Source organism: Notothenia rossii (genome assembly GCF_949606895.1).
Source record: "Notothenia rossii genome assembly, chromosome: 5".
Lineage (NCBI taxonomy): Eukaryota > Metazoa > Chordata > Actinopteri > Perciformes > Nototheniidae > Notothenia > Notothenia rossii.
This window is the reverse complement of record NC_136903.1, coordinates 74,567,825-74,594,154: the sequence shown is the minus strand read 5'-3', so window position 1 is coordinate 74,594,154 and position 26,330 is coordinate 74,567,825. Positions and strand designations below refer to the sequence as shown.

General features: G+C 39.0%; 2 protein-coding genes and 1 long non-coding RNA gene across 4 annotated transcripts in view; 2 read left to right on the top strand and 1 right to left on the bottom strand.

Annotated features, from left to right (window-relative positions):
- Positions 1–2,618, top strand: part of LOC307038607 (myosin heavy chain, fast skeletal muscle-like) — a 37,185-nt gene extending 34,567 nt beyond the window's left edge. The window contains exons 38-43 of the mRNA XM_079680127.1: positions 46–171; positions 681–851; positions 932–1,036; positions 1,963–2,058; positions 2,220–2,351; positions 2,503–2,618. Of these exons, the coding sequence (XP_079536253.1) occupies positions 46–171; positions 681–851; positions 932–1,036; positions 1,963–2,058; positions 2,220–2,351; positions 2,503–2,523 (651 nt within the window). The 3' untranslated portion in view covers positions 2,524–2,618. The remainder of the gene's footprint in view (positions 1–45; positions 172–680; positions 852–931; positions 1,037–1,962; positions 2,059–2,219; positions 2,352–2,502) is intronic.
- Positions 2,619–6,771: 4,153 nt separating this feature from the next.
- On the top strand, positions 6,772–23,908 carry LOC307038606 (myosin heavy chain, fast skeletal muscle). Of its 2 annotated transcripts, XM_079680126.1 has the most exons (39): positions 6,772–12,186; positions 12,846–12,989; positions 13,082–13,238; positions 13,472–13,499; positions 13,607–13,712; positions 13,800–13,892; positions 13,970–14,033; positions 14,121–14,219; positions 14,310–14,413; positions 14,517–14,655; positions 14,747–14,865; positions 14,969–15,118; positions 15,208–15,378; positions 15,463–15,769; positions 15,851–15,921; positions 16,005–16,092; positions 16,234–16,351; positions 16,440–16,563; positions 16,646–16,782; positions 16,889–17,144; positions 17,240–17,482; positions 17,565–17,741; positions 18,170–18,315; positions 18,423–18,513; positions 18,592–18,981; positions 19,055–19,181; positions 19,352–19,470; positions 19,554–19,750; positions 19,843–20,026; positions 20,116–20,281; positions 20,421–20,545; positions 20,721–21,029; positions 21,120–21,323; positions 21,403–21,528; positions 21,716–21,886; positions 21,973–22,077; positions 22,170–22,265; positions 22,399–22,530; positions 22,736–23,908. In XM_079680126.1, the coding sequence occupies exons 1-39, from the start codon at positions 11,986–11,988 to the stop codon at positions 22,754–22,756; spliced, it is 5,805 nt and encodes a 1,934-aa protein (XP_079536252.1). In that variant the 5' UTR covers positions 6,772–11,985; the 3' UTR covers positions 22,757–23,908. The 2 variants fall into 2 exon arrangements, with proteins under 2 accessions (XP_079536252.1, XP_079536251.1); XM_079680125.1 differs by having other exon boundaries at positions 13,970–14,219.
- Positions 22,373–26,257, bottom strand: LOC307038608. Its single transcript, XR_013808046.1, has 3 exons — positions 26,165–26,257; positions 25,490–25,511; positions 22,373–22,500 (listed from the first exon to the last, which is right to left on the bottom strand). It is a non-coding gene; the product is annotated as an uncharacterized lncRNA (long non-coding RNA).
- Positions 26,258–26,330: the final 73 nt, after the last annotated feature.

The following is a 26,330-nucleotide window of genomic DNA, read 5'->3' as shown; positions in this document are numbered from 1 at the left end:
ATGTATAGACCATTTGCAACCTCACTGTATATTTTTCCTTTTTAGAACACAAATCTCATCAACACTAAAAGAAAGTTAGAGACTGACCTTGTCCAGATCCAAGGGGAAGTGGAAGACTCTATCCAGGAAGCCAGAAATGCTGAAGAAAAGGCCAAGAAAGCCATCACTGATGTGAGTCCTGCTAAGTATTTTGTTATGTATTCAATGCCCAGCTGCTTATGCAGAAGCTCCAAGATTGAAATTGAGACTTTACACAGGTTACTAATAACTAATTATTAAGAAAGTATAATTTTCAACCTGGTTTAGAGAAAATAGTGTCATTATCAGCCATCAACATGTTGGAAACTTTATATTTGAGCAATGTCAATGCATATTGGTTATACACAAGTAGTACTTTTAGTAAGTTGGTGCTCTTATTTTATATCCTTTATTTTATAAACCTAAACTGAAACAATCAGTAAACTATAAAAGGAATATCAGGGAACTACTTTAATCAAAAATGTATAACCAACGCATCATAGGATAAAGTAATTTGACATTAACTTTATGGACTTTGTAATTTCATCATTAGTGATTTCCTGTAGTAACCTATCCTTTTATTTTCCCTTTGTTTTATAAAATGAGTGCATTTCTCCTGATCTATCTGCTTACTTTCCTTCTTGCAATCACTCCATGTTTAGGCCGCCATGATGGCAGAAGAGCTGAAGAAGGAGCAGGACACCAGCTCTCATTTGGAGAGGATGAAGAAGAACCTGGAGGTGACAGTGAAGGACTTGCAGATCCGCCTGGATGAAGCCGAGAATCTGGCCTTGAAGGGCGGCAAGAAGCAGCTCCAGAAACTGGAGACTAGGGTAAGTTCCTTATTATTCATCATAAAATTAAGTTATGATTGAGGTTCACCTGCTGACTTATACCCCCGCTTATCTTTCAGGTCCGTGATCTTGAGTCTGAGGTGGAGGCGGAGCAGAAACGTGGAGCTGAAGCTGTTAAAGGCGTCCGCAAATATGAACGCAGAGTGAAGGAACTGACTTACCAGGTACAGAGAACCAAAACAATGTGCACCTTAAATGTATTTTTGAAATAGTCACGCAATTGTTTATTATTATGTGATATTGTCTGAAGCAATTTTATAATTGTTGCCATGTTGAAAAACTGGATGTAGAATTTTTTTGAAACCTCTAGAGGGCGGTAATCACCATGATATCTCTGACGCTCCAACAGCCCAGTGGTGAGGGGGAGCACAGCCAGAAAATAAACATTGCATTGCAGCTATAAATACAACGAGGAGCTGCTTATACGTTTGATCACATGAGTGATATTTAAAGATCTGTTCAACAGATTTTTACCTTGAACTTTAAATGCAAACGACACTACTTGAAAAACAGTCCAATTTGAAAAGATCAGTGAAATAATAAGCATGTTCAGAGTTCTTGGTAACTGAAGTACAAAATATGTTTGCCAAAACATATATATTGAGGTGAAAGTATATAAAATGACTGTTTGTTTTTAATGAAAAAAAAAGATGAAAGCTGCCCCACATGTATTTTTTGTAAAGACACAAGAATGAAGATACAGTTATGATTAAACAAATACACTATCTAGTTCTTCCCCCTCAATCTGTGAAAAAGGTCAAATTGTGCTCAGCTTCAATTCATCATGGGCTCGTTATCATTATTATATCATTAGCATCGGGCCGATAGCTTGTGCAAATTATGCTCACATTATGTCATGAAGCTATCAGCAACCATAATCCATTATTCCTTTCTAATTGTCTTGTTATTATGCATTATTTCATATATTTAGTATTTGCAATCGGCTTGGTTGGTCTTGTTAGTCTTTCTGAAGTGGCTTAACTGTGTAGGATGTAGGAAATGTTCGCTCAAGTGTTTTACAATAGATGTTGACACGTTGCAATGATGGTTGTGTTGGCCTCAAACCGCCTGTACTATATATTGCCTCTAGACTGAGGAGGACAAGAAGAATGTCGCCCGACTTCAGGACCTGGTGGACAAGCTGCAGCTGAAAATGAAAGCCTACAAGAGGCAGTCTGAGGAGGCTGTGAGTGTGAAATATTTGACGCATGCAATGTAAATAGGTGTCAAACCAGTGTCACTAACACCAGAAGACTGACAGCATGATGCATCCTGATTGAATGCTTTTCATCTCGTACACGGGTCGAGTTGTTCAAGGCGTCACATCTTTAAATTGGTGTTCTGCAGGAGGAGCAGGCCAACACTCACCTGTCCAAGTACAGGAAGGTGCAGCATGAGATGGAGGAGGCTGAGGAGCGGGCGGACATCGCAGAGTCTCAGGTCAACAAGCTGAGGGCAAAGAGTCGGGAGATCGTCAGGGTATATTCATTTATATTTAATTTTATTCAAAGTACAATATAATCATACTTATATATTATACTTATACTATAAAACGAAGCCCTGTATCTTTACTTCTTGACAAAGGGTTAAAACACTAACTTCTCACTGTCTGTTTTTTCTTGATTTAAAGGGAAAGGAAGCTGAAGAATGAGCATCAGAGAAGAGGAAACGCAGCACAAGAAATCATAAAATATGACCTTTGATGTGTCATGTATGTAACAAGAAATAAATCTGAAAGCATTTGAATACCTTGTTTGTGCCATTATTCTGATTGTTTCACATCACTCTTAATGAAAATAATGTATAGAATTCGTTTGAATTTAAAGTCTTACTTAACAGATAATTTACAATATTATTTAAACAAATGAGCATTGAAAAAAATACAAAAAGATATAGTATCTATATTCACAATTAAGAATACAAATAAATAAGTTAGAATACATTATAATGAACTAAACTATTTCAGCCATTCAGTCCACCTAAAATGAGTCATGTATGTTGTGTCTATATCTGAGCAGCAGTGTATAGCTTCCTCTTTTAAAATAACCGGGTCGTCAACTGTGCCTGTTATCACGTGAAAGTCCTGCAGGTTACGATAACTGTAAATCTGTTCCTCGTGGTGATAATGTTACTGACAGTCCTGTGACCGTAGAGTTATGTGATGTGCCTCGAAAACATGGGTTAGACCATCTCAAGTGGTGATGGAAATAGACCTATTAGTCAATTAGTGTACTTCAACACACAGTGATACACAGTGTGTGTGTGTGTGTGTGTGTGTGTGTGTGTGTGTGAACAATCATTTAAAAACAATCATTTAAAAACAATTGGAAGCAAATATGAAGAGAAAATAATTTAGCTTTTTACTAAATAACGCCCATCTCTAATGCAGATACCTTACCTTATTAAATCATTATAGATTTCTTGATGTGTTGTAAATATAAATCCATAAAGCATCATGGATATGTATGAATTTGTTACTATAATTGTATGGTTCTAAAAGCATATTGTAACATACTGTATATGTATGTTCATAATGCATTATATAGACAATCACAATGGTACTGTGTGCATTAAAAGCTTTTTAAAAATTTATTTTAAAATAACATTTAACAATTGTTTACCATCAGTTATTTACAGTAACTCCCTCTAAGATATCTGGTTATCTTCCACAATCTGCAGGGATCAAAACAGCACTGTGCTAGCACTGCATTTACAGTAATCCATTTCATTTAATATAATTTAATACGAAAATAACTAAACAGTTCAATCTTTATATATTTTTAATATCTCCGAAAAAAACCTGTAATTTCGGTCTGATTTATTGTTAAAATGCTGGACGAAGCTATTGGCCATGATGGAAGAATTTTCCTCCTAAATTAAGGACTTTTAACTGTTTTATGAACTGCATACTGTATCATTATCATAATTAGATAATTGTTTGCTAAATGTATTTAATTAATCATTATATTATAACTTTGATTTAAGACCTAAAGCTTGCCGGACAATGATAGAAATTGGACAAAAAGGGTTACATTTTTCTAAATTATTAGTAAGGTAATCTTTTAAACTCATTCTTTTTTTTCTTGGTATCATTACAGGCAGCTGCTCCTAAAGATTTGACCCCCTGTAGATAAACCCAACACGTTTTAAATCTTCAGGCTTAAAATATTGATAGAAACTTCAGTCGTTTTTTTATACAGTATGAGCATGAGACCACCGAGGAACTGAGTGTTTCATATCAAAGGTTGTTCCACAATAAGACTCGAGGCAATGACAAATGGCTGAGCTCTGAGAACACTGTGGAGGAGACAGCTATATTTGTATTTCTTCCAAATAAGCACACACGGGAGTATAAGAGGTCAAGTTTCACATTGTTATAGAATATATAGTCCACTTTGGCAGGGTGTGAAGTCATGAGTATGTAATGCCCTCTCGCCATCTTTGCCAGTTCAGTGTCATCTTTCAACAAGGAAAGAATGCTCGATACATCGTGTAACGTGATCCCCTTCTTGTCGCGCATGGGGAACAAACACTTGCCTTAAGAGAAGGTCGAGCTAGTTGTCTGCCCTTGTCTTCAGTTCATCTGTCAAAGGCACAGAGTAAAAGTCCATTTAAAGAAAAGGTTTATAAATACGTGCCCACCCTTGAGACAACACAAGTGCCTGAGGCGAGAAACGCGGAAACACAAACCTTATCATCTGTTCACTAAAGATTCCACGTCGGACAATGGAGCCTCATTATACATTTAAGGAGTTTACAGACAAATAAACCTTCATGAAGCACGACATGTAAGACAACAAGCCGAGTCACCAGCGCCTATAGACGAGGTGATTTACAGGGGTCAAAACCTTTACTCATGTGTCATACTTACGGTTGAGTTGTCGACAGGAAAACCTGTTACCCTTTGACTTTCAGCGCACTGAGGGTCAAAAACTGAGCCTGGTGTTTACTGTCAGAAATGTTGAGGTCTAATCTGATATGCTGGAATATATGAAGGGTGAAAGTGATAAAAAAGAAAATGATCAGACACCATAATTTACCCATTTATTTGTTTAAAAAATATCAAGACCATGTAATTAGAAAGAAATAAATGTTTCAGTACACATTTGGACCTTTATTGTTAATGTGAGCCAACTGTAAACCTCGGCAGGATCAAACTGGAAACATTTTTGATTTAATTTAAACATGTAATTTAAATAGTGAGTTATAGGTTTAATCTTGAAGAGAAAAGGTTCAGCGAGATGGTGAACTTGCTATTTCTGTGCAGAAAGGCAATTTTGAGAAAAATCCAATAAAAGCAATGAATGTTGTTAGAGTTGAAACATTTTTAATCTTCCATGGAGGGGCCCTGCAGAAAATGTTTGGGAACTACTACCATAATCAATTATTCATTCATAATCAGTTAAAAAAAACTTGCAAATGACTTTATAAGACAAAATATATTTGGTTAAAAAAAAGATAATGATATGTAACAATATTCTTAACCCCCTGTTTGATGTGTCACTGGAAGGTTGTGTGATAATGTTGGTGATATCAGATTTCAGAGACAGTCCCTTGAAAGCTGAAGTCCTTTGACCGTGCCAGAAGACCCCAGTTAAAAAGGTTGTGTCTGCCATCCGTCTGAGCTCGAGGATCATCACACCCTCATAAACAACCACGGAAATAAGACATCCGAGCCATTATATTGCAACATTTTTGTCATTCTGTTGGTTCGCAAGACTACGGTGTGAGACTTTAGGGCAAATCATGAATCTAAAAAAAGGGGAAAATGAATCCTCAGACTGTGACAGAGCGCTGTCAGTGGGAGAAACCTGACACGCTTTTCTGTGAAGGCAGATTTCTAGAAGTCATGTAAACTAATGTCGAAGAGTGTAAACATGGCAGCAACAGGGTCTCACTTCCGACCTTTGTACACGACAACTAACAATCATATTTTAAACATGTATTAATGCCTCTTTTAATTCTACATTTACAAATAATTTGTCCCGAGTCACTGTGAAAAGTTAATGTTGGGATTTATTTGAAATTACTGTGTTGATACTTAACCTCCTTGTGAGAGTACCAAATGAGATCGCAGTTTTTACAGATCTCCTTCCATCTCATGACTCACATTAAAAATAAATTGCTCTGCCCCCCCTTGACTTTCCACTTTCCAGACAGTGTGTAGTTCAAGGTCAATTGTATTTCTGAGGCACAATGCCATGGAAATTGCAATGGCTCAGACTTGCTGGAAAGTTTTAAGTTCAAAAATAAAACGAGGGCTCGGGCAAACACTGCCTGTCTGTTCCTTTGTGCAATGCAACCAAGACAATGCATGGCTGTGGATGCCTGATTTATTCCTCAGTAATTTCGAACATTCTTTGGGATAATATGTGATTAGTCTAAAAACAGGACTGCTTTTCCTTGACTAGTTTTAATGATATGAGGTAAAATTAGTTCTGTTCCCAAGAAAAATTTCACTATGTTGACACCATCGACCACTGCACATTGAACAATGCATTATGACGTTTAGACATTTATGAGTAGCATACGCACATATAATAGAATCCTTGTAACACACCTTAATGTTACAATACAAATAATTGTAATAATAATATTTCATTTTCAAGAGTTTCTTAATAGTGTATTCATATTTTACATTCTAGTGTGTCTATATTTGCTGGCTATATTCATACCAGCTCTATATTGTATTCAATTTCTACATTACTGTTCATACTGTATATACTATATATTTTGTATCCGTCAGTATACTTATATTATACTCCACTTTACTGCTTCTTTTGCACTTCTGGTTAAATTATAACTGCATTTACCTTTCTTGGTACTACCTGTGTAATCTCAATAAAGTTGAATCTAATCCTATATAATATAATATAATAAGAAGACATGAGGCCACCTTTAAATGTTTATTAATATACAGTCATTGTATTAAAAATGTCTCCAATGAAAAGGTTTTTATACCACTCATTAATATGTATAATGTTTTATAACAGTACATTATATTTACTTATAAATATAGCTCATGTATTATAATTGCCAGCCACACCATGATTTTCTGCATAATCCCTCTTATAATGCATTATATATCAATCAATCAATCAATGTTTATTTATATAGCCCAATATCACAAATGTTACATTTGTCTCAGTGGACTTCACAGTTTGTACAGAATATCAGTATGACAATACGACACCCTCTGTCCTTAGACCCTCACATCGTACAAGGAAAAACTTCCAGAGAAAACCCAGTTTAAAGGGAAAAATGGGAGAAACCTCAGGGAGAGCAACAGAGGAGGGATCCCTCTCCCAGGACGGACAGACGTGCAATAGATGCCGTGTGTAAATTGAAAAGATAATACATTTGCAACATAGGTAGTCCAAATGTTTGGAAATGCATGTGTGTATAATAGGAAGATGAATCCATGAGTATATCCAGGACTTATGATCCAGGACCACAGCCACGACTCAAGATCCAGGACTCGCAATCCATGACACAGGACCGCAGGATCATCCATGACTCCGGATCCCGGCGTATATAGACACCAAAAAGAAAGACATTTGGGGAAGCTGGGTTAATCGGAACATGAGAGTACACAGGTATAGACAGAGAGAAGGAAGAAGTAAGATGTCCCCCGACAAACTAAGCCTATATCAGCAAAACTAGGGGCTGAATCTAATCAGCCCTAACTATAAGCTTTATCAAAAAGGAAGGTCTTAAGCGCACTCTTAAAAACGGATAGGGTGTCTGCCGTCCGAACACAAACTGGAAGCTGATTCCACAAAAGTGGAGCTTGATAAGAAAAGGCTCTGGCTCCCATTGTACTTTTAGAGACTCTAGGAACAACCAACAACCCTGCATTCTTGGAACGCAATGCCCTAGTAGGACAATAGGGTATAATGAGTTCTTTAAGGTAAGATGGCGCCTGCCCATTAAGGGCTTTGTAGGCGAGAAGAAGAATTTTAAATTCTATCCTGTGTTCTATAGGGAGCCAGTGTAAGGCAGCCAGAACAGGAGTAATGTGGTCCCTTTTCCTAACTCTGGTTAGTACACGAGCTGCAGCATTTTGAATCAGCTGAAGCGATTTGACTGACTTCTTGGTACACCCTGATAATAAGGAGTTACAATAATCCAGCCTTGAAGTAACAAATGCATGGACTAGTTTCTCTGCATCGTTTTGAGGCAAGATATGCCTGATTTTTGCAATGTTACGTAGATGGAAGTAGGCGGTCCTTGAAATTGATTTTATGTGGGCGTTAAAGGATAAATCCTGATCAAATATAACACCAAGATTCCTTACAGTCTCACTGGAGGCCAAATTAATGCCATCCATAGTTAATATATCTTTATGGATTATAATTTACTCTAAGTGGTCTCTAGATGCTTTAGGAAAATGTATGAGATCCCCGAGTTTTAGGCAGATACAATACAAGCTGGTTTTAAGTCTGTATAACATGGAATGCGTAAAGTAGAAATAATACAGTAAACATAGTACAATGATTTAATAACAGACGACACAACTTTTGATAATGAACAACTGATGGACACTTACATTTATCTAATGCAATGTTTCACACAAGACTAAATAGACTTTAAATACAGAAAATGCCTTTAAACTATTTGAATGTGACCTTATTAGATATCCTGATAACTTATTATAAAATACTAACGTGTTATGAATGTGTTTTCCTTTATCAGGGCTTATGATGCATTGTACAAATTAATATAAGTATAACTTGTTTTTTAAACTATATTTTTCTTTATTGTCATTCATTCATTCATGAGTTTGAACACCAAACTCACTTTATGTACAAGTTGTTAAAAAATACATTCACATTCAATGAATTAAACACTTTTAACATCAGACAATACATTATGCAGTGAGGTGTTTTAAACCAGGGGTTCCCAACCTTTATTGTGCCAAGGACCGGCAGATACGTACATTAAAAAAAAATTGCGGACCGGTTGTCAATTTTAGCTGATTTTAATATTTACTAACCAGCAGGTGGCAACAGAGGCTAATTGCATTTAACAGCCTGAAGAAATACCAATATGCATCCAAAACATATTAATAACGTTTAAGACCAGGATAAAATTAAAACAAAAAATTAGGACCGCTTTACAAATATTAATATAATATATAATATAGCCTAATATAGGTGGCAACAGTGGCTGATTGTATGTAACAGCCTGAACGAATAATAGAACAATATGCATCCAAAACATATTAACAACGTTTAAAACCAGGATACAATTAAAACAAATTAGGACCACTGTACACATATTGATATAACTGAAATGTCAGGGAGACCCCTGGGCTTGTTTGCCAGCCATAATAACGTCATACCGGGGCGTTTGTTCCGGTGCACTCCGACAGCATTTAGCACTACATCGAGATTAAGATTAAACTAACTTCTTTTGGGAACACCCACATACCTATGGAGTTGGCCAGATGTGTGTAAATTACTGTTCATGGTAATTTGAAAACAAATGCCGTTGTTGGACACACACAAACACACCGAACATACACACACACACAGCGGAGCTGAGCAGAGCACCTACACACACACACATCATGCGCCTTTGTGACCGGACATTTCCTTCATACTACGAGTAATAGGGGGAATAATCGGGCCGTTCGATGTGTGTGTGTGTAGAGGTGTGTGTGGTTGAAACGTAGCAGCCTGAAGTGGGGAACACAGTGAAAGCGGTGTGTACGCGCTGGTGCTGCACTTCTCAGAGGCTGCCTCCTGATGCTGCAGCCATTTCATGAAGTGAAGGAGGTTTTACAAATAAATAAAAATTGCTCTACACCCCTGGCCGCAATGTCCTTAAAATGAAGTCCGAGTTCGAAATATATCTCAAATAATGTATCCACTGCCATTTCCCCACATAAACATAACAGTCTGCGATTAAACGGTTGTCTCTTGTGTGCTCCACTTCCTATTGGCGCACCGGTAACTTTGGTAACCAATTTTGATTTATTTTGGATGTTTTGGATGAAATAATATGACTGATATAGGTGCGAAAAAATAAATAATAATAATAATAATTGATAAAATATTTTTGAAATATTTATAATTCTGCAAATATTACGATAAACTCACAGCTATTTCGCGGCCCGGCAGTAACACCTCCGCGGCCCGGTACCGGTCCGTGGACCGGGGTTTGGGAACCCCTGTTTTAAACCATATATTTACTCCATTTATAATGATTTGAGGCAGATGTTGTCACATTAACTTCAAAGTTGGCCCTGAAAGATTTCCACCTTTGCATGTTATAATGAGATAAGTACACGCTTTGGCAGGCTGTATTATCAGTCAAGTGGGGTAGTCAGGTCTTCTTGGAAAGTGTTCATGACATGGCACTCTGCTGGCAGGATTTCATACTGCATTGTTTTGCAAAGAATACAGTTTTGAATCTGAAGTGCTTTGTGCCATCAGCATTTGTTTGAAAAAAGTTTCACAGCATGTAAGGTTTTACCGGATACATAAACATCTCCTGGACACGTTAATTAACAACAGAGGAAAATTAAAGCATGGAAAATGTGGGTATTGTTTTTTTCCCATTGCCCTTCCTCCCTTCAGAACAAATCAAATTAAGTTTGGTATTTCATCAAATGCCGACCTCAGCGGGTGTTTCTGCTATCATGAGGTATCATCATTTTCACAGGTTCTTAGATTAGCAGCTGTTAGGCACATTTCTGCTTCTTTGTCACAGGGAAGACTTGCAAGGCTTCTGCAACAGAATACCAGGGACATATGAGAGCTTCTCCACGGCTAAAGTCGGATCCTCTGCAGTGCCAAGGTGCATTAAAGAGATTACCACAGAGACCCAAACAATGCCTGAACTTTAGTAACCCAATACGCATAACAGCACAATATTTATGCAAGGTTAAAAAAAAAAATGCTGCTTTGTAACTGATCTATTTATACCCTTTAAATACAGTCTTCTGTTTAACTGTGTGCATTTAGTGGCACCGTTACTTCTGCTGTAAAATATTTTACTGTGAGCAAATGTCTCCCTGTGGGTTATTTAAAATATAAATAAAAATGATACTGATTCATATTATTATAAAAAATATACATCAAAGCAAAACTTCACTATAATGATTTTGAGGAAAAGTCCTTATATTCAATTTTCATTTACATTTTTGCCCTTGTAGACTCATGTCAAAGTGACCAGAGTTATTTGTGATCAATGGTCGGCGATGTTTAGCAACAAAAGATACCAGAGATCAGATTAGGAAACAATTTCAAGCATGACCAAATAAAGCAAGTCATTGCTGCTGAATGAACACCGATCTCTCTATATAAGAAGGGGGCTGGACGTCAGACTGAGACACGACCAGCCAAGGTGAGTGTGGAACAGTCTTTTATTAGCAGGAGCATCAGTTTGGTAAACAATGCAGGGCTTGACCACACAATACCAAACACCACACACTGAATGCTGAATGGTCTGTGTCAGGCTTCTTGTACAGTCAGTTCAACTACAGTTACTAATTGAGACTTTGTTTTTTCTTCAGAACCCTCATTAGACCATCATCTTCTGAGAAGGGAATAAGGTATTTCATTTATTTTACTGCTGTTTCATTTTGTCAAACAATAGCCGAGTACAGAGAAGATACAGTATGTGATAACTGACATTTTGTTGAATGACTTTATGGTCATCAATTGTCAAACTTGTGTGTTAACAAATACATTAACATAGCTAATGTTTAATGACTTAAACAATTATGCCTGCAGCATTGAAATAGCAAATACATTGGCTCTCCTATTTGTGTAATTGCATTATGACTTTAAATGACAAACTTATATTCAAGGATGTAGCTGTGCACGTAACAAGCCAAGGCATCTATAAAGATAAACACTTAAGGACACTTTACGCATGGATGATGAGACTTGGTTGATGCAAGCAGTACATTTAACTTGTGTTTAACTTTTTCATTATGCATTAAACATAAATAAATACAATTACACCTTTACCTCCTTTTAATTGTAAGATTTATCAAAACGTTAATAGCTTTGTTCATTAGTAAAGTACCATCATGACAAGAGATACAGACTGACTTCAAGTCCTGCTGCCTGTTCTTACCTGCCTGCAGTAAAGACTCACCATGGGGGACGCAGAAATGGAGTGTTTTGGCCCGGCGGCTGCTTACCTCCGGAAGCCAGAACGAGAGAGACTTGAGGCTCAAACAATTCCCTTTGATGCTAAATCAGCGTACTTTGTGACCGAGCCTGCAGAGATGTTCCTCAAGGGGAAACTTGTGAAGAAAGAGGGGGGGAAAGCCACCGTGGAGACCCTCTGTGGAAAGGTAATGTTGATGGCTGTTTTAATTTGCAATGAAAACTGTTTGACAGACTGTGTTTTCTTAAGGGTGAAATTGATATTGTATATTGGTTTGAAATACCAGTGCATCAAGTGCATGTCTTGTGTTGGAACCAAATATGTTTTTTAAAACTGTACGGGGTGGACACTCATTTATTTGATCACCATTAGGAGGTACTTGAGCTTTAATTAATGCTAATTTATAATTCTTCTGCTGATCAATTAAGAGAAAAATATTGTACTTTTTACTCCACTACATTTATCTGATTAATTTTATATTATTGTTACCAATAAAGAATATCTAAGAATAAAAGCAACAAATGGTTCATCATGTGATATTATAGGTACACAAGGTACACAAGGTAAAGATAAGTAGTACATGTATTAAAAAAGAATCTCCTCCTTTACTAGCTGCAAAATAAATTATAATATAAATTATAATTAAAAAATATGACATTTATTCTGAAATGGTCCACTGTGCAGAATGAGTATTGTACTTGTTCCTACCTAAGTTTATTTTGATCAAAAGACATTTCTGATTTTCAATTAGTAACTACGTAAAAGTTCTGATTTCATCTACCGCCATAATGAATACCGCCTTGTTTGTCAAAACTGAAGGTCTGTGTTTTTCTTTTCTTGTTACAGACTATCACTGTTAAAGACACTGAAATCTTCTCCATGAACCCTCCGAAGTACGATAAGATTGAGGACATGGTCATGATGACCCACCTCAGTGAACCTTCTGTGCTGTATAACCTCAAAGAGCGCTATGCAGCATGGATGATCTACGTGAGTTTTGTGCTGGAGAGTGATTTATTTTATTGTATGCATATGTATTTGTAAAAAGATTGATCATTCTTTGATATTTCACACTGTTGTAGACCTACTCAGGGCTGTTCTGCGTCACTGTGAACCCCTACAAGTGGCTCCCAGTGTATGACTCAAAGGTTGTCAATGGATACAGAGGCAAAAAGAGGATTGAGGCTCCACCCCACATCTTCTCCATCTCTGATAACGCCTATCAGTTCATGCTCCAAGGTATCAGTCAGCTCTTAGGGTACAGTCTGTACTCAATGGTCACCCTATAAGTGGGGCTTGTGCTTCACTGTTTTGTGTTGTTTCCACAAAAGTTTGTTGTCCTTGGTAAACATGCAGTTTATTGTGACACTAGAACTGTGGTCTCATACCATTCATAATGCAATAATACTTTTTAAGAATATAAATGAATGCAATAACACAATGGGTGTGTGTAAATGTCATTCTCTCAACAGATCGTGAGAATCAGTCAATCCTGATTACGTAAGTCAATTCTCAGGATAACTTATTTAGACTGATATAACACTGATTATTTCTGTGTCTATCATTACTTACTTACACCAACACATTTGTCCTATTATGCATTATAGTGGAGAATCCGGTGCAGGAAAGACTGTCAACACCAAACGTGTCATCCAGTACTTTGCGACAATCGCAGTGGCTGGAGGAAAGAAAGTTGACCAGAACAAAATGCAGGTAAACGAAATCTGTGCAAAAAAAGTATTAATAAAGCCGACATATTGAATGTAAACTAAAGCGTGATGTTATGTTTGCTGAATGAAGGGTTCACTGGAGGATCAAATCATTGCAGCCAATCCCTTGCTGGAGGCTTATGGTAATGCCAAAACTGTGAGGAATGACAACTCATCCCGCTTTGTAAGTATTTGCAAATGTAAGTCTTTTTAACATAGGAATGCAATAAGTTACATTTCTAATCTACTGCCATCTTTCAGGGTAAATTCATCCGAATCCATTTTGGATCAACTGGAAAGTTGGCCTCAGCTGATATTGAAACATGTAAGCCTTCATCCGACTATTATCCAGAAGATTTAATCAAAAGACAAACAGTAAAACACTTTATTTATTATATCACCTTTTTTCCAGATCTGCTGGAGAAGTCTCGAGTGACGTTCCAGCTGTCTGCTGAGAGGAGCTACCACATCTTCTATCAGCTGATGACCGGCCACAAACCCGAGCTCTTGGGTCAGACATTTTCTTTTTTATTGTCCATTTATTACCTGCTGTATCGTGTATTTTGCTTTCCATAATCAACCAAATGTAATCTTTTCTCAGACGCTCTCCTCATTACAACCAATCCATTTGACTATCCCATGATCAGTCAGGGTGAAATCACCGTCAAGAGTATAGATGACACTGAAGAGTTTATTGCCACTGATGTAAGAAAATGATCAAATCCACACCTTCAAAAATCTGAATGCAATTAGAAATGTTATAATTTTTTTGGGATAAAAAAAAACGTTTTTCTTATAATATTCTTAGACTGCCATCGATATCCTGGGCTTCACTGCTGATGAGAAGATGGGCATTTACAAGCTGACTGGATCTGTGATGCATCACGGAGGCATGAAGTTCAAGCAAAAGCAGCGTGAAGAGCAGGCCGAGCCCGATGGCAATGAGGGTATGTTGCACTTTGGAAAACGACAAAAGTTATAAATCTAATCTTTGTATTATCTATGAAATTACGTCTTCTCACTCGCTATTCTTTTCAGTCGCCGATAAAATCGCCTACCTCATGGGCCTGAACTCAGCCGACATCCTGAAGGCTCTGTGCTACCCAAGGGTCAAAGTCGGAAATGAATTTGTGACTAAAGGCCAGACCGTGCCTCAGGTAAACTCTCCCCATACAGTCCTTTGAAGCTTAACTCTACTGCCCTGTAACCTTTGATTATTGATAATAATATTTAATTATTGTTGTATGTCTAAAAAAACAGGTGAACAACGCCGTCAGTGCTCTCTGCAAGTCTGTCTATGAGAAGATGTTCTTGTGGATGGTTGTCAGAATCAATGAGATGCTGGCCACCAAGCAGTCCAGACAGTTCTACATTGGTGTCCTGGATATTGCCGGGTTTGAAATCTTTGATGTAAGTTAAAACATACATTGCACTCAGGTTTACAAAGTGAAACAGCACAAGGAAAGTTTGACAAATTGCATCTTCTTTCCCATCTCAAGTATAACAGCTTGGAGCAGCTGTGCATCAACTTCACCAATGAGAAGCTGCAACAGTTTTTCAACCACCACATGTTTGTTCTGGAGCAAGAAGAGTACAAGAAAGAGGGAATTGAATGGGAGTTCATTGACTTTGGTATGGACTTGGCTGCCTGCATTGAGCTGATTGAAAAGGTGAGCTAAGCAGTTTATTAACGCACACAGCAAACTATTTATGACTTTAAGCTTTGGTTTTTAATTATCATTTCATCATGACAGCCAATGGGAATCTTCTCCATCCTTGAAGAGGAGTGCATGTTCCCCAAGGCATCAGACGTCACCTTCAAGAACAAACTGTACGACCAGCATCTTGGTAAAACCAAGGCTTTTGAGAAGCCAAAACCTGCCAAAGGCAAAGCTGAGGCTCACTTTGCTCTGTTACACTATGCCGGCACCGTCGACTACAACGTCACCGGATGGCTGGAAAAGAACAAAGACCCCCTGAACGACTCAGTGGTTCAGCTCTACCAGAAGTCTTCAGTCAAACTGTTGGCTCTCCTCTATGCATCCCATAACGCCGCAGAAGGTACGTGCTGTCAACTGTCTGTACATTAGTTATCAAAAATGGCAATGTGTGTAATTTAATCATGTTTACCTCCACTGACAGCTGAGGGTGGTGCAAAGAAAGGTGGCAAGAAGAAGGGTGGTTCCTTCCAAACTGTATCTGCATTGTTCAGGGTGAGATATGAAGGAAGGACTAATGTAATGTATTGTTCTTATTTAGTTTCTTTTGTCAATGTAATGTCATTTGAATGTTTCAGGAGAATTTGGGCAAGCTGATGACCAATTTGAGAAGCACACATCCTCATTTTGTGCGCTGCCTGATTCCCAATGAATCAAAGACACCAGGTATGTGCTCCTTGCGGTAATGTAGATTCAATTAATAAAGCAATAGAGATTATTATAGAGACACAATACAAGCAAAGGAAGATGTTTTGACCATTTACAATCCGGTTACTAATTCATTACAAATACTTAATGATATCATAGGTCTCATGCAGAACTTCCTGGTCATCCACCAGCTGAGGTGTAACGGTGTGCTGGAAGGTATCAGGATCTGCAGAAAGGGTTTCCCCAGCAGGATCCAATACGCTGACTTCAAGCAGAGGTAGCAGAAATATCATCCTGACAGTCATTGTAAAGTAATCATTATCTTCAAGTTAGTTTGTTTAACTGAATGACATCTTTACCTTCAGATACAAAGTGTTGAACGCTAGCGTAATCCCTGAGGGCCAATTCATTGACAACAAGAAGGCCTCAGAGAAGCTGCTGGGATCCATCGATGTGGACCATTCTCAGTACAAGTTTGGCCACACCAAGGTAGAGTGAGACATGCTTCCAAAGGATGTAGTACAAGGTTAACTATCATAAATAGCTATTAATAAGAACTATTGACCCTTAGGTGTTCTTCAAAGCTGGTCTGGTGGGTGCTCTTGAGGAGATGAGAGATGAAAAGTTGGCACAGCTGGTCACAATGACCCAGGCTCTCTGCAGAGGTTTCCTCATGAGGACAGAGTTCGTCGAGATGATGGCGAGGAGGTAATGCGTTGGCCTATTTCTTATTTCCCCTAATTTTGAAAGTCTCTTCCTAAAGTCTGCAACTTTTCAACATTTTCTAAATCAATGTTTTCTCTGTTGTTTTCAGAGAGGCCGTTTACTCCATCCAGTACAACATCCGCTCATTCATGAATGTCAAAACCTGGCCATGGATGAAGCTCTACTTCAAGATCAAACCTCTGCTGAAGAGTGCAGAGAGTGAAAAGGAGATGGTGCAAATGAAAGAGGACTTTTCAAAGATGAAAGAAGATCTAGCAAAGACTTTGTCAAAGAAGAAGGAGCTGGAGGAGAAGATGGTTTCTCTGCTGCAGGAGAAGAATGACTTGCAGCTACAAATGCAGTCTGTAGGTTAAAATAGAAAGAGGCTATTGCTTGTCCAGAAATCCTGGTTTTAAAGTTAAATAAATATCATTTTTATTTTATGTCATTTCAAATCTAGGAAGGTGAAACCCTCAGTGATGCAGAGGAGAGGTGTGAGGGTCTCATTAAGGCAAAAATCCAGCTTGAGGCCAAATGCAAAGAGACGTCTGAGAGACTAGAGGATGAGGAGGAAATGAATGGTGAGCTGACTGCAAAGAAGAGGAAGCTGGAGGACGAGTGCTCTGAGTTGAAGAAAGACATCGATGACTTGGAGCTCACCCTGGCTAAAGTGGAAAAAGAGAAACATGCCACTGAGAACAAGGTTACGAGACGGCTTTTCAATCATGCATTTTCAGGGAGATTAAAACATTTGTGTTAACTCAAATTGTTATCAACATTTACAGGTTAAGAACCTTACAGAGGAAATGTCATCTCAAGATGAAATCATTGCCAAGTTGACCAAAGAGAAGAAAGCCCTCCAAGAGGCCCATCAGCAGACCCTCGATGATCTGCAGGCTGAGGAAGACAAAGTCAACACTCTGACCAAGGCTAGAGTCAAGCTGGAGCAACAAGTCGACGACGTACGTATCAACAATCAGTTAAAAGGAAAAGATTATTGAGGTTAAAGGGAAACACTTCTCTTATTAGAATCTGGTAACAGCACTGACACCAATGTCCTGCTTCATGGAAGTACTTTAATGCTGCCTTCATACGGCTTTGACAGTAAAAAAGTGACTATAGTTTGCTTTACTAAAATGTTGCTGGATTATATCCCCGACTTCGTTCCCGCGAAACTCTTGTGTGTTTGGAGGCAAAGTAAATTCAGTGCTGCGCTTTGCCACTTACTATAAGAACAACGTTGAAGAAGGGTCATTGTTAATGTAAATACAAAGAAATGATACAAAAGAAAAAAAGGAACAACAATTATAATCAAATTCGATTTTTGGTTTTTCTCAAAATCCTAAGGGTTATAACCTACATTTTAAGACATCATCTACTTTGCTCACAGCTTGAAGGTTCTCTGGAGCAAGAAAAGAAACTTCGTATGGATCTGGAGCGAGCCAAAAGAAAGCTCGAGGGAGATCTGAAACTGGCCCAGGAATCCCTGATGGATCTGGAGAATGACAAGCAGCAGTCTGATGAGAAAATAAAGAAGTAAGCATAAACAAATACTCTGTGTCAACCAACTTGCAATAACAATTGATTTGAGGAGCACTGCTTGCTTGTTACTTCAATGAGACAACTCATTCTGTTCCCTGCAGGAAGGACTTCGAGGTAAGCCAGCTCCTAAGCAAGATCGAGGATGAGCAGACTCTTGGAATCCAGTTTCAGAAAAAGATTAAGGAACTTCAGGTATAATTTGAAGTGTTTTAGGTTATAAGAATATTCAAATATCTTCCAGGATTTTTAGTTAAACGTTCTGTGTTTCAGGCTCGTATTGAGGAGCTGGAGGAGGAGATCGAGGCTGAGCGAGCTGCTCGGGCCAAGGTGGAGAAGCAGAGGTCTGATCTCTCCAGGGAACTTGAGGAGATCAGCGAGAGGCTGGAAGAAGCTGGAGGAGCAACGTCTGTTCAGATCGAGATGAACAAGAAGCGTGAGGCCGAGTTTCAGAAGCTGCGTCGTGACCTCGAAGAGTCCACCCTGCAGCACGAGGCCACCGCTGCAGCTCTCCGTAAGAAGCAGGCTGACAGCGTGGCAGAGCTCGGAGAACAGATCGACAACCTCCAGAGAGTCAAACAGAAGCTGGAGAAAGAGAAGAGCGAGTACAAGATGGAGATCGATGACCTCAGCAGCAACATGGAGAGTATTGCCAAATCAAAGGTGAGCGAACACAATTATCTTATAGAAAGCAAACAATAGTACTTTTGTTCTAATACACTTTTTCTTTTACCAGACAAACCTTGAAAAGATGTGTAGGACATTAGAAGATCAACTGAGTGAGCTCAAATCCAAGAATGATGAAAATGTTCGCCAGCTAAACGACGTGAATACGCAAAAAGCACGACTTCAAACTGAAAATGGTATGAATACCATCACATCATTCAAAATCCATATATACCTCCATTCAACATGATGGAACGGAATGGGAAACCTTTCTAGCATGATAATGGGAACACTGTGTATACATGAATTAGTTAGCTGTTGGCCTTTTGTTCTTATGTACATTAAGACAACTACAATTTTTGATTAGGGGAATGTACGCGTCAGCTGGAGGAGAAAGAAGCTCTGGTTTCTCAGCTGACAAGAGCCAAGCAGGCTTACACTCAGCAGGTTGAGGAGCTGAAGAGGCACATAGAGGAGGAAGTCAAGGTAACAGTCTGTGAATGATCTGCAGAGGAAAGGCAACAGACGATTGTTAACAAATATTAATCAGGAGCTCTTTTGGTTCATAGGCCAAGAACGCCCTGGCTCATGCTGTTCAGTCGGCCCGTCATGACTGCGACCTGCTCAGAGAGCAGTACGAGGAGGAGCAGGAGGCCAAGTCTGAGCTGCAGCGCGCAATGTCTAAGGCCAACAGCGAGGTGGCTCAGTGGAGAGCCAAATACGAGACTGACGCCATTCAGCGCACTGAGGAGCTGGAGGAGTCTAAGTAAGTCCATACGATTTTAACTAGATCCAACCTCCACTTTTGAGTATGACTTATGCTAAACTGAAAGTTTGTGAATCAAATAATCTTAACAGGAAAAAGCTTGCCCAGCGTCTTCAGGATGCAGAGGAATCTATTGAGGCTGTGAATGCGAAATGTGCCTCTCTGGAAAAGACAAAACAGAGACTGCTTGCTGAAGTGGAGGACCTGATGATAGATGTGGAGAGAGCTAATGCTCTGGCTGCTAACCTCGACAAGAAGCAAAGAAACTTTGACAAGGTCAGATGTTTTGCTAAATATAAATGGTTTTGTTTTTTGGACAATGTGAGGTCGCAAAAGAAAAACTAAATTGTTTGTTGTGCTTTCAGGTTCTTGCAGAGTGGAAGCAGAAGTATGAGGAGAGCCAGGCTGAGCTGGAGGGATCTCAGAAGGAGGCTCGGTCATTGAGCACAGAGATGTTCAAACTGAAAAACTCCTATGAAGAAGCTTTAGACCACCTGGAGACCCTGAAGAGAGAGAACAAGAACCTGCAACGTAAGACAACTCATTGAGCTTCCTCATCAGTATGCACTCTAAACACCAAGTCAATGTGTCTGAAGTATGTTTTTTATTTTACATTTGTACATATCATGTACAAATTAAAAATGTATACCGTATAATTCTGCTCAAACAGAGGAGATCTCAGATTTGAGTGAACAAATTGGTGAGACTGGAAAGACAATCCATGAGCTTGAGAAGGCAAAGAAGACAGTGGAAAGCGAGAAAACTGAGATCCAGACAGCTCTGGAGGAGGCAGAGGTAAATATGAATATATAAAAATGATATATGATATTATATTAAATGTTTTAGAGCACACTAAGAATCATAGTGTATAGGGTTTGGACTTGTTTTTCCTTTACTAGACTAACTCTCAGGTTCTGTCCTATAAATACACTGTTCTGTGCTACTTGATAAAACTCACACTTTTTTACAGGCTACATTGGAGCATGAGGAATCCAAGATTATGCGTGTTCAGCTTGAACTTACCCAAATCAAGGGTGAAGTTGACAGAAAAATCGCAGAGAAAGACGAGGAGATTGAGCAGATCAAGAGGAACAGCCAGAGAGCGATTGAGTCCATGCAGAGTACTTTGGATTCTGAAGTCAGGAGCAGGAATGATGCCCTGAGAATCAAGAAGAAGATGGAGGGAGACCTCAATGAGATGGAGATTCAGCTGAGCCACGCAAACCGCCAGGCTTCTGAGGCCCAGAAACAGCTGAGAAACGTTCAGGGACAGCTAAAGGTATGGTGGTTCATTTAACTAAAATAATGTATTGTTTTACTTCTTTAAGAATGCATGGTACATGTTTTTTTAATGTATTATTCCTTAAAGGATTCACTACTGCACCTTGATGAGGCCTTAAGAGGTCAAGAAGACATGAAGGAGCAGGTTGCCATGGTGGAGCGCAGGAACAACCTGATGGTGGCTGAGATCGAGGAGCTGAGAGCAGCACTGGAGCAGACGGAAAGGTGCCGCAAAGTGGCTGAACAGGAGCTGGTTGATGCCAGCGAGCGAGTGGGACTGCTGCACTCTCAGGTAATCAAAGACAATGACATGTGAAACCTGACAACTGAAATGACAGTATGCAGTCTAATCATAACTATTGTTTATTTAGAATACCAGTCTCATTAACACCAAGAAGAAGTTGGAGACTGACCTTGTCCAAATCCAAGGTGAGGTGGAAGACTCTGTCCAGGAAGCAAGAAATGCTGAAGAAAAGGCCAAGAAGGCCATCACTGATGTGAGTCATCTTTACATTCCTCAATTTTACATTCCTCAATGTAAACTGAAACCACATTCTAGCGAATAATAAGTCAGTGTATAGCATTGTTTATTAGGCCCTTTCTCTACCATATCTAGAGTAAGGGCAGTTGAAACACTAGACTGCAATAGGCTAATATGCAATCTGAAATTCAAAAACATTTCAGGCCGCCATGATGGCAGAAGAGCTGAAGAAGGAGCAGGACACCAGCTCTCATTTGGAGAGGATGAAGAAGAACCTGGAGGTGACAGTGAAGGACCTGCAGGTCCGCCTGGATGAAGCCGAGAATCTGGCCATGAAGGGCGGCAAGAAGCAGCTCCAGAAACTGGAGGCTAGAGTAAAGACATATGATCTGGTTTAAACTTTTGCTTTTATATTAAAATCTTGTGCTTCAAGTAACAGCATATAATGTTAATATTTCAGGTGCGTGAGCTTGAGACTGAAGTGGAAGCCGAGCAGAGGCGAGGAGCAGATGCTATCAAAGGTGTTCGTAAATATGAGAGAAGAGTGAAGGAGCTCACTTATCAGGTAGGAATACGTTGTTCTTCTAATGATTGCTACATCCATCTGAAAAAGTTGCAAATTATTTAATTTCAATCATGTATTCATGTGAACCACAGACAGAGGAGGACAAGAAGAATGTCACCAGACTTCAGGATCTGGTGGACAAGCTGCAGCTCAAAGTGAAGGCCTACAAGAGGCAGTCTGAGGAAGCTGTGAGTCAGAAACAATTACTCTGCATCATCTCATATAAAGCTTAACGCCTTTCCCATCTGGAAACAAAAGAATACAACACTTTTTAAGTTAGCAATGATGAAGGATACTGAATCGTGTTGAATTTCCTCACAGGAGGAGCAGGCCAACACCCACCTGAGCAGGTACAGGAAGGTGCAGCATGAGATGGAGGAATCCCAGGAGCGCGCTGACATCGCAGAGTCTCAGGTCAACAAGCTGAGGGCAAAGAGTCGGGAGATTGGCAAAGTAAGTGAAACACAAAACTCAGGCAGCAACACTTTGTAGAAAATCTTAGAGAAAAACAAAATCATTGGAGATATTGTTATAATATTATTATATTGTTGACAGTTCAATAATCCACATGCATCAGTAAACTGCTGAAGCAAGTTTAAGCTACATGTTACCTATAGCTCGAATGCAACTGATTATTTCTTCTCTCTATCCATCTTAGGGAAAGGATGCTGAAGAATAATCTACAACCTCTTTGAGAGACCAATGAGAATCATACAATATGCGTTTTCATTGAACTGCTTTCACTCAATATTTTAGACAGGGGCGCGGGAAGGGGGGTGCTGAGGGCGCTGCAGCACCCCCTAGCGGCAGGCAGGTGGAGCTCCCCTGCCTGCAATTTTATTTTATATATATTCATTTCATTGTCCCTGAGATTATATTTGATATTATTATTCAAATGATGATTTAAAACTATATAATACATTATTTTGCTTAAGCGTTAGTAGTTACCTATTCCCATTAAGTAATGCCGTTATAGTTACTGTGATTTAAATGGGTGCGTTACTGCGTTACATTATGTGATGGAACTGAATCAAATCTCCCTGCGGATGTAACTTACAGGCATGTACATGGAAAAGCGAAAGTAACCAGAGAGGAGTGATGATTGGTTAACGCGGGGTAACATTTCAGGGTAAGCCAATCAGAGACAGAGTTGAGCAAGTCTTGCCTTATGGGGAAAATACACACACACACACACACACACACACACACATACACACACACACAGCAACGCTCACCACCAGCACACATACACACACACAATGGCAGATGCAAGTATCAGCGAGAGCAGCAGCGCATTTGCAACTTGGAAATATAACCACTATTTTAAATTTCAGTCAGACAACTCACGTGTTCCTTTAACATGTTTATTAGAAGAAGCATATAGTTGAGTTTGGCGACTAGGCTCGGGCATCATCACTCCATAGATATACATAACACGATGAGTGATGATCAAATAACTAACCCCCGAGCCTACAGGTGGAAGCTGGGGTGGAAGCTGGGGTGGTGGTGGGGCAGGCAAGCAGCAGCGACGTAAAGGTAGCTGTGGCAATAGCAGCAGCAAGCAATGCATGGAGAGAGAACTGGCAGGTTAAATAGAGCGGCATATTAAGGAGACTCTGTTTGGTTGGTTGTAGAGTGGCAAGGGCGTTATGTATGAATGCAGCATAAGTGCTCGAGTTGACTGCCTGAAGTAGCTCGCAGGCTTCGCCCCATTTGTGGGGATAAAGGACGCAAAAAATATTACGGTCAAATGTAAACTGTGTGCAGGACAGAAAGCATTGTCCACTTGATTGTTGAGGCTACAATAAAGATGCCTGTCAACATGTCTAAACATATATTTTGTGTTTTATTGTTCCACTACATTTCATAATGATAATTGCTACAATGATGGGGAGTTGTCTTTTTCTCTTACTGTGCCACAGAACAACACAAAAACTTGTATTTTTATTGTTATTATTTGTAAAGTAAAGTAAAGTAACTTGTTACTAGTTACTTTTATAATTGAGTAACTAATAAAGTAACTAGAGTAGTAACTATAACTAACTATTACTAGTTACTTTTTAAAAGTAACTTGCCCAACACTGAATATGTAATAAATTCCACATTGTTGGTAAAATAATATTTTACATCTATGTAGTCTGTGTGTGTGTGTGTGTGTCTGCATGCGTGCGTGCGTGCGTGCGTGCGTGTGTGTGTGTGCTGGCGTGCTCGGCCCGTAATAGTGTTCACTGGAGTCCATTGTGATGCCACTGTGTGTGTGTGGTTTTGCCACACACACACAGTGGCATCACAAAACACACACATTTAATGTGTCAGTTTAAGAGTATGTTAGGTGGGGGACAGCACCCTGGGACTATAGACACTCCTGCCTGGCCCTCTCCAACGATAACTGAATCCACCAACCACCACTTTTTAATCTCACTTATTAACATAACTTGTATAAAAACTAAAGTGTTAAACGTTTAATTTGGCTTAATGCCCTTGAGTATTTCTCAGCCCGTTGCAATACCTCCATGGTGTTTTTTCTTTGCCAAACAACAAAAAAGGGGGCGGGGTTAATAGGTTTGTCTGCGAAATGTACCTTTTATGATTCAATCAAATGTAGATGAACGAATGATTTATATGTGTACACATCACTTAAATTATTCAATATATCCTTTGTACTAAAGTATTAAAAAAGTAAAAGTTACATTTTTAATATAAAGGATTTGCAGTGGCCAATTGTTTTCATTGCATTTACTTGTAACTCTCTGATTGTAGAACCATGCAAAAACTGACAACACATTTTTGAAGAGCCTACAAATAATCTTAAATAAATAACATAATGAAAATAAATATATTGCAATACTCAAAACAGCAGCATCCAACAGGCTCTAATCCTACTTGTCACTGCATGGACGCACGCTCCGTAGCGCGGAGATCATCATATCATTCTGTCTTGTATTACTTAACAACAACAAAAACGCCGGCTCCCGTCGTTCACTTAAAAGAGCCGGCTCTTTGAGCCGACTAGTTCGCGACCCACACATCACTATTGCAAATACATTTTTTAACCGAAGACGGAAATGGATATGAGCCATGTGATTTGCAATATCGCAATACTTAGCATTACGTAGAATCGCAATACTATCATATCGTGGTTAAGTATCGTGATAGTATCGTATCGTGGGGAGACTGGTGATTCCCAGGCAGACACTGAAAACTCTTAACAAGAACTTGAATAACTCCAATAATTCCCAAAATAGCAAACTAATCTTTACATTGCGCTTTACTCAGTTCAAACTGATAGAAAATTACAGCTTAGAGTTTGGACACATATTCTTTCTATTTTACATTCCTTCTTAATAGTAATGAAATTAAAATAAACATCTTTATTATTATCTGCTCCTGTATGGATCATGGTGTCCCTCACCTCGACCGCTGGGCAGGTTTACCTGTGAAGCAGGGGAAAACAAACTTTAGCAACACATACAGTATTATCGTAGCACTAATAGCTCACAGAAACATAGGGAGGCAAACGTGCAACATGTAAAGGACAAGCATACATCCAAATTAAAAACAAGTTGCAAATATTTTCTGTGAGTAAAGCAACCATGTTGTGTGTTCCTCTCTGTGGAGCCATTTCAACAACATTGTGACAAATAACAGCTGTCTCCCACCCTCATCATACTGCACCTGTTTCCTCCCGTGAAACCAGACACAACTTTATATCATTGTTAGAAGTTCTCTACTGCACACATAGGAGGCAGGCGTTTGTACAGTTACTTGCTTTAATTTGAGTTCTTATCCATAAACAACAACATTACTGTATTCATGTTGGTAGAAAATGAACATTAAAGGAACCTGCTTTTAGTCCTTCTACTCTTGTTAGCATTATTACTGCAATGTATTTCAAGTAATTGTATCATAAACAAATCCTAAAAAGAAGAAGAAGAAGGCATTACTTGCTTCACAACATTAAAACAAATAAGCTTAATGCAAAAAAGTAAACATAATCGTATTTATAAGCCCCTCAACTATACACAAAAAAACTACATTTTAAAACATTAATATCCGCTTACATAAATTGTAAATAAAGCAGTTTTACCCAAAAGGAAGTCATGGTTCTCTGCAGACCTGGTCTCTCCTGAAAGCCTCTTCACTGTCTCTGATGTTCAGCTTATGACAGCCTCAGAGGTCTGTAAGAGGCATAAAAGTACAATAGGATTGTTACTGCTTAGCCAAATACTGATGGTCTGATATCATGGCTAAAT

What these genes read in the sequence shown, in the direction of transcription:
- LOC307038606 (XM_079680125.1), top strand. Translation starts at nt 11,986, where the DNA reads ATGGGGGACGCAGAAATGGAGTGTTTTGGCCCGGCGGCTGCTTACCTC. An exon ending in GTCGAGATGATGGCGAGGAG is followed by an intron (nt 16,783 to 16,888) that starts GTAATGCGTTGG and finishes TGTTGTTTTCAG; the next exon opens with AGAGGCCGTTTACTCCATCC. An exon ending in AGAGTCGGGAGATTGGCAAA is followed by an intron (nt 22,531 to 22,735) that starts GTAAGTGAAACA and finishes TATCCATCTTAG; the next exon opens with GGAAAGGATGCTGAAGAATA.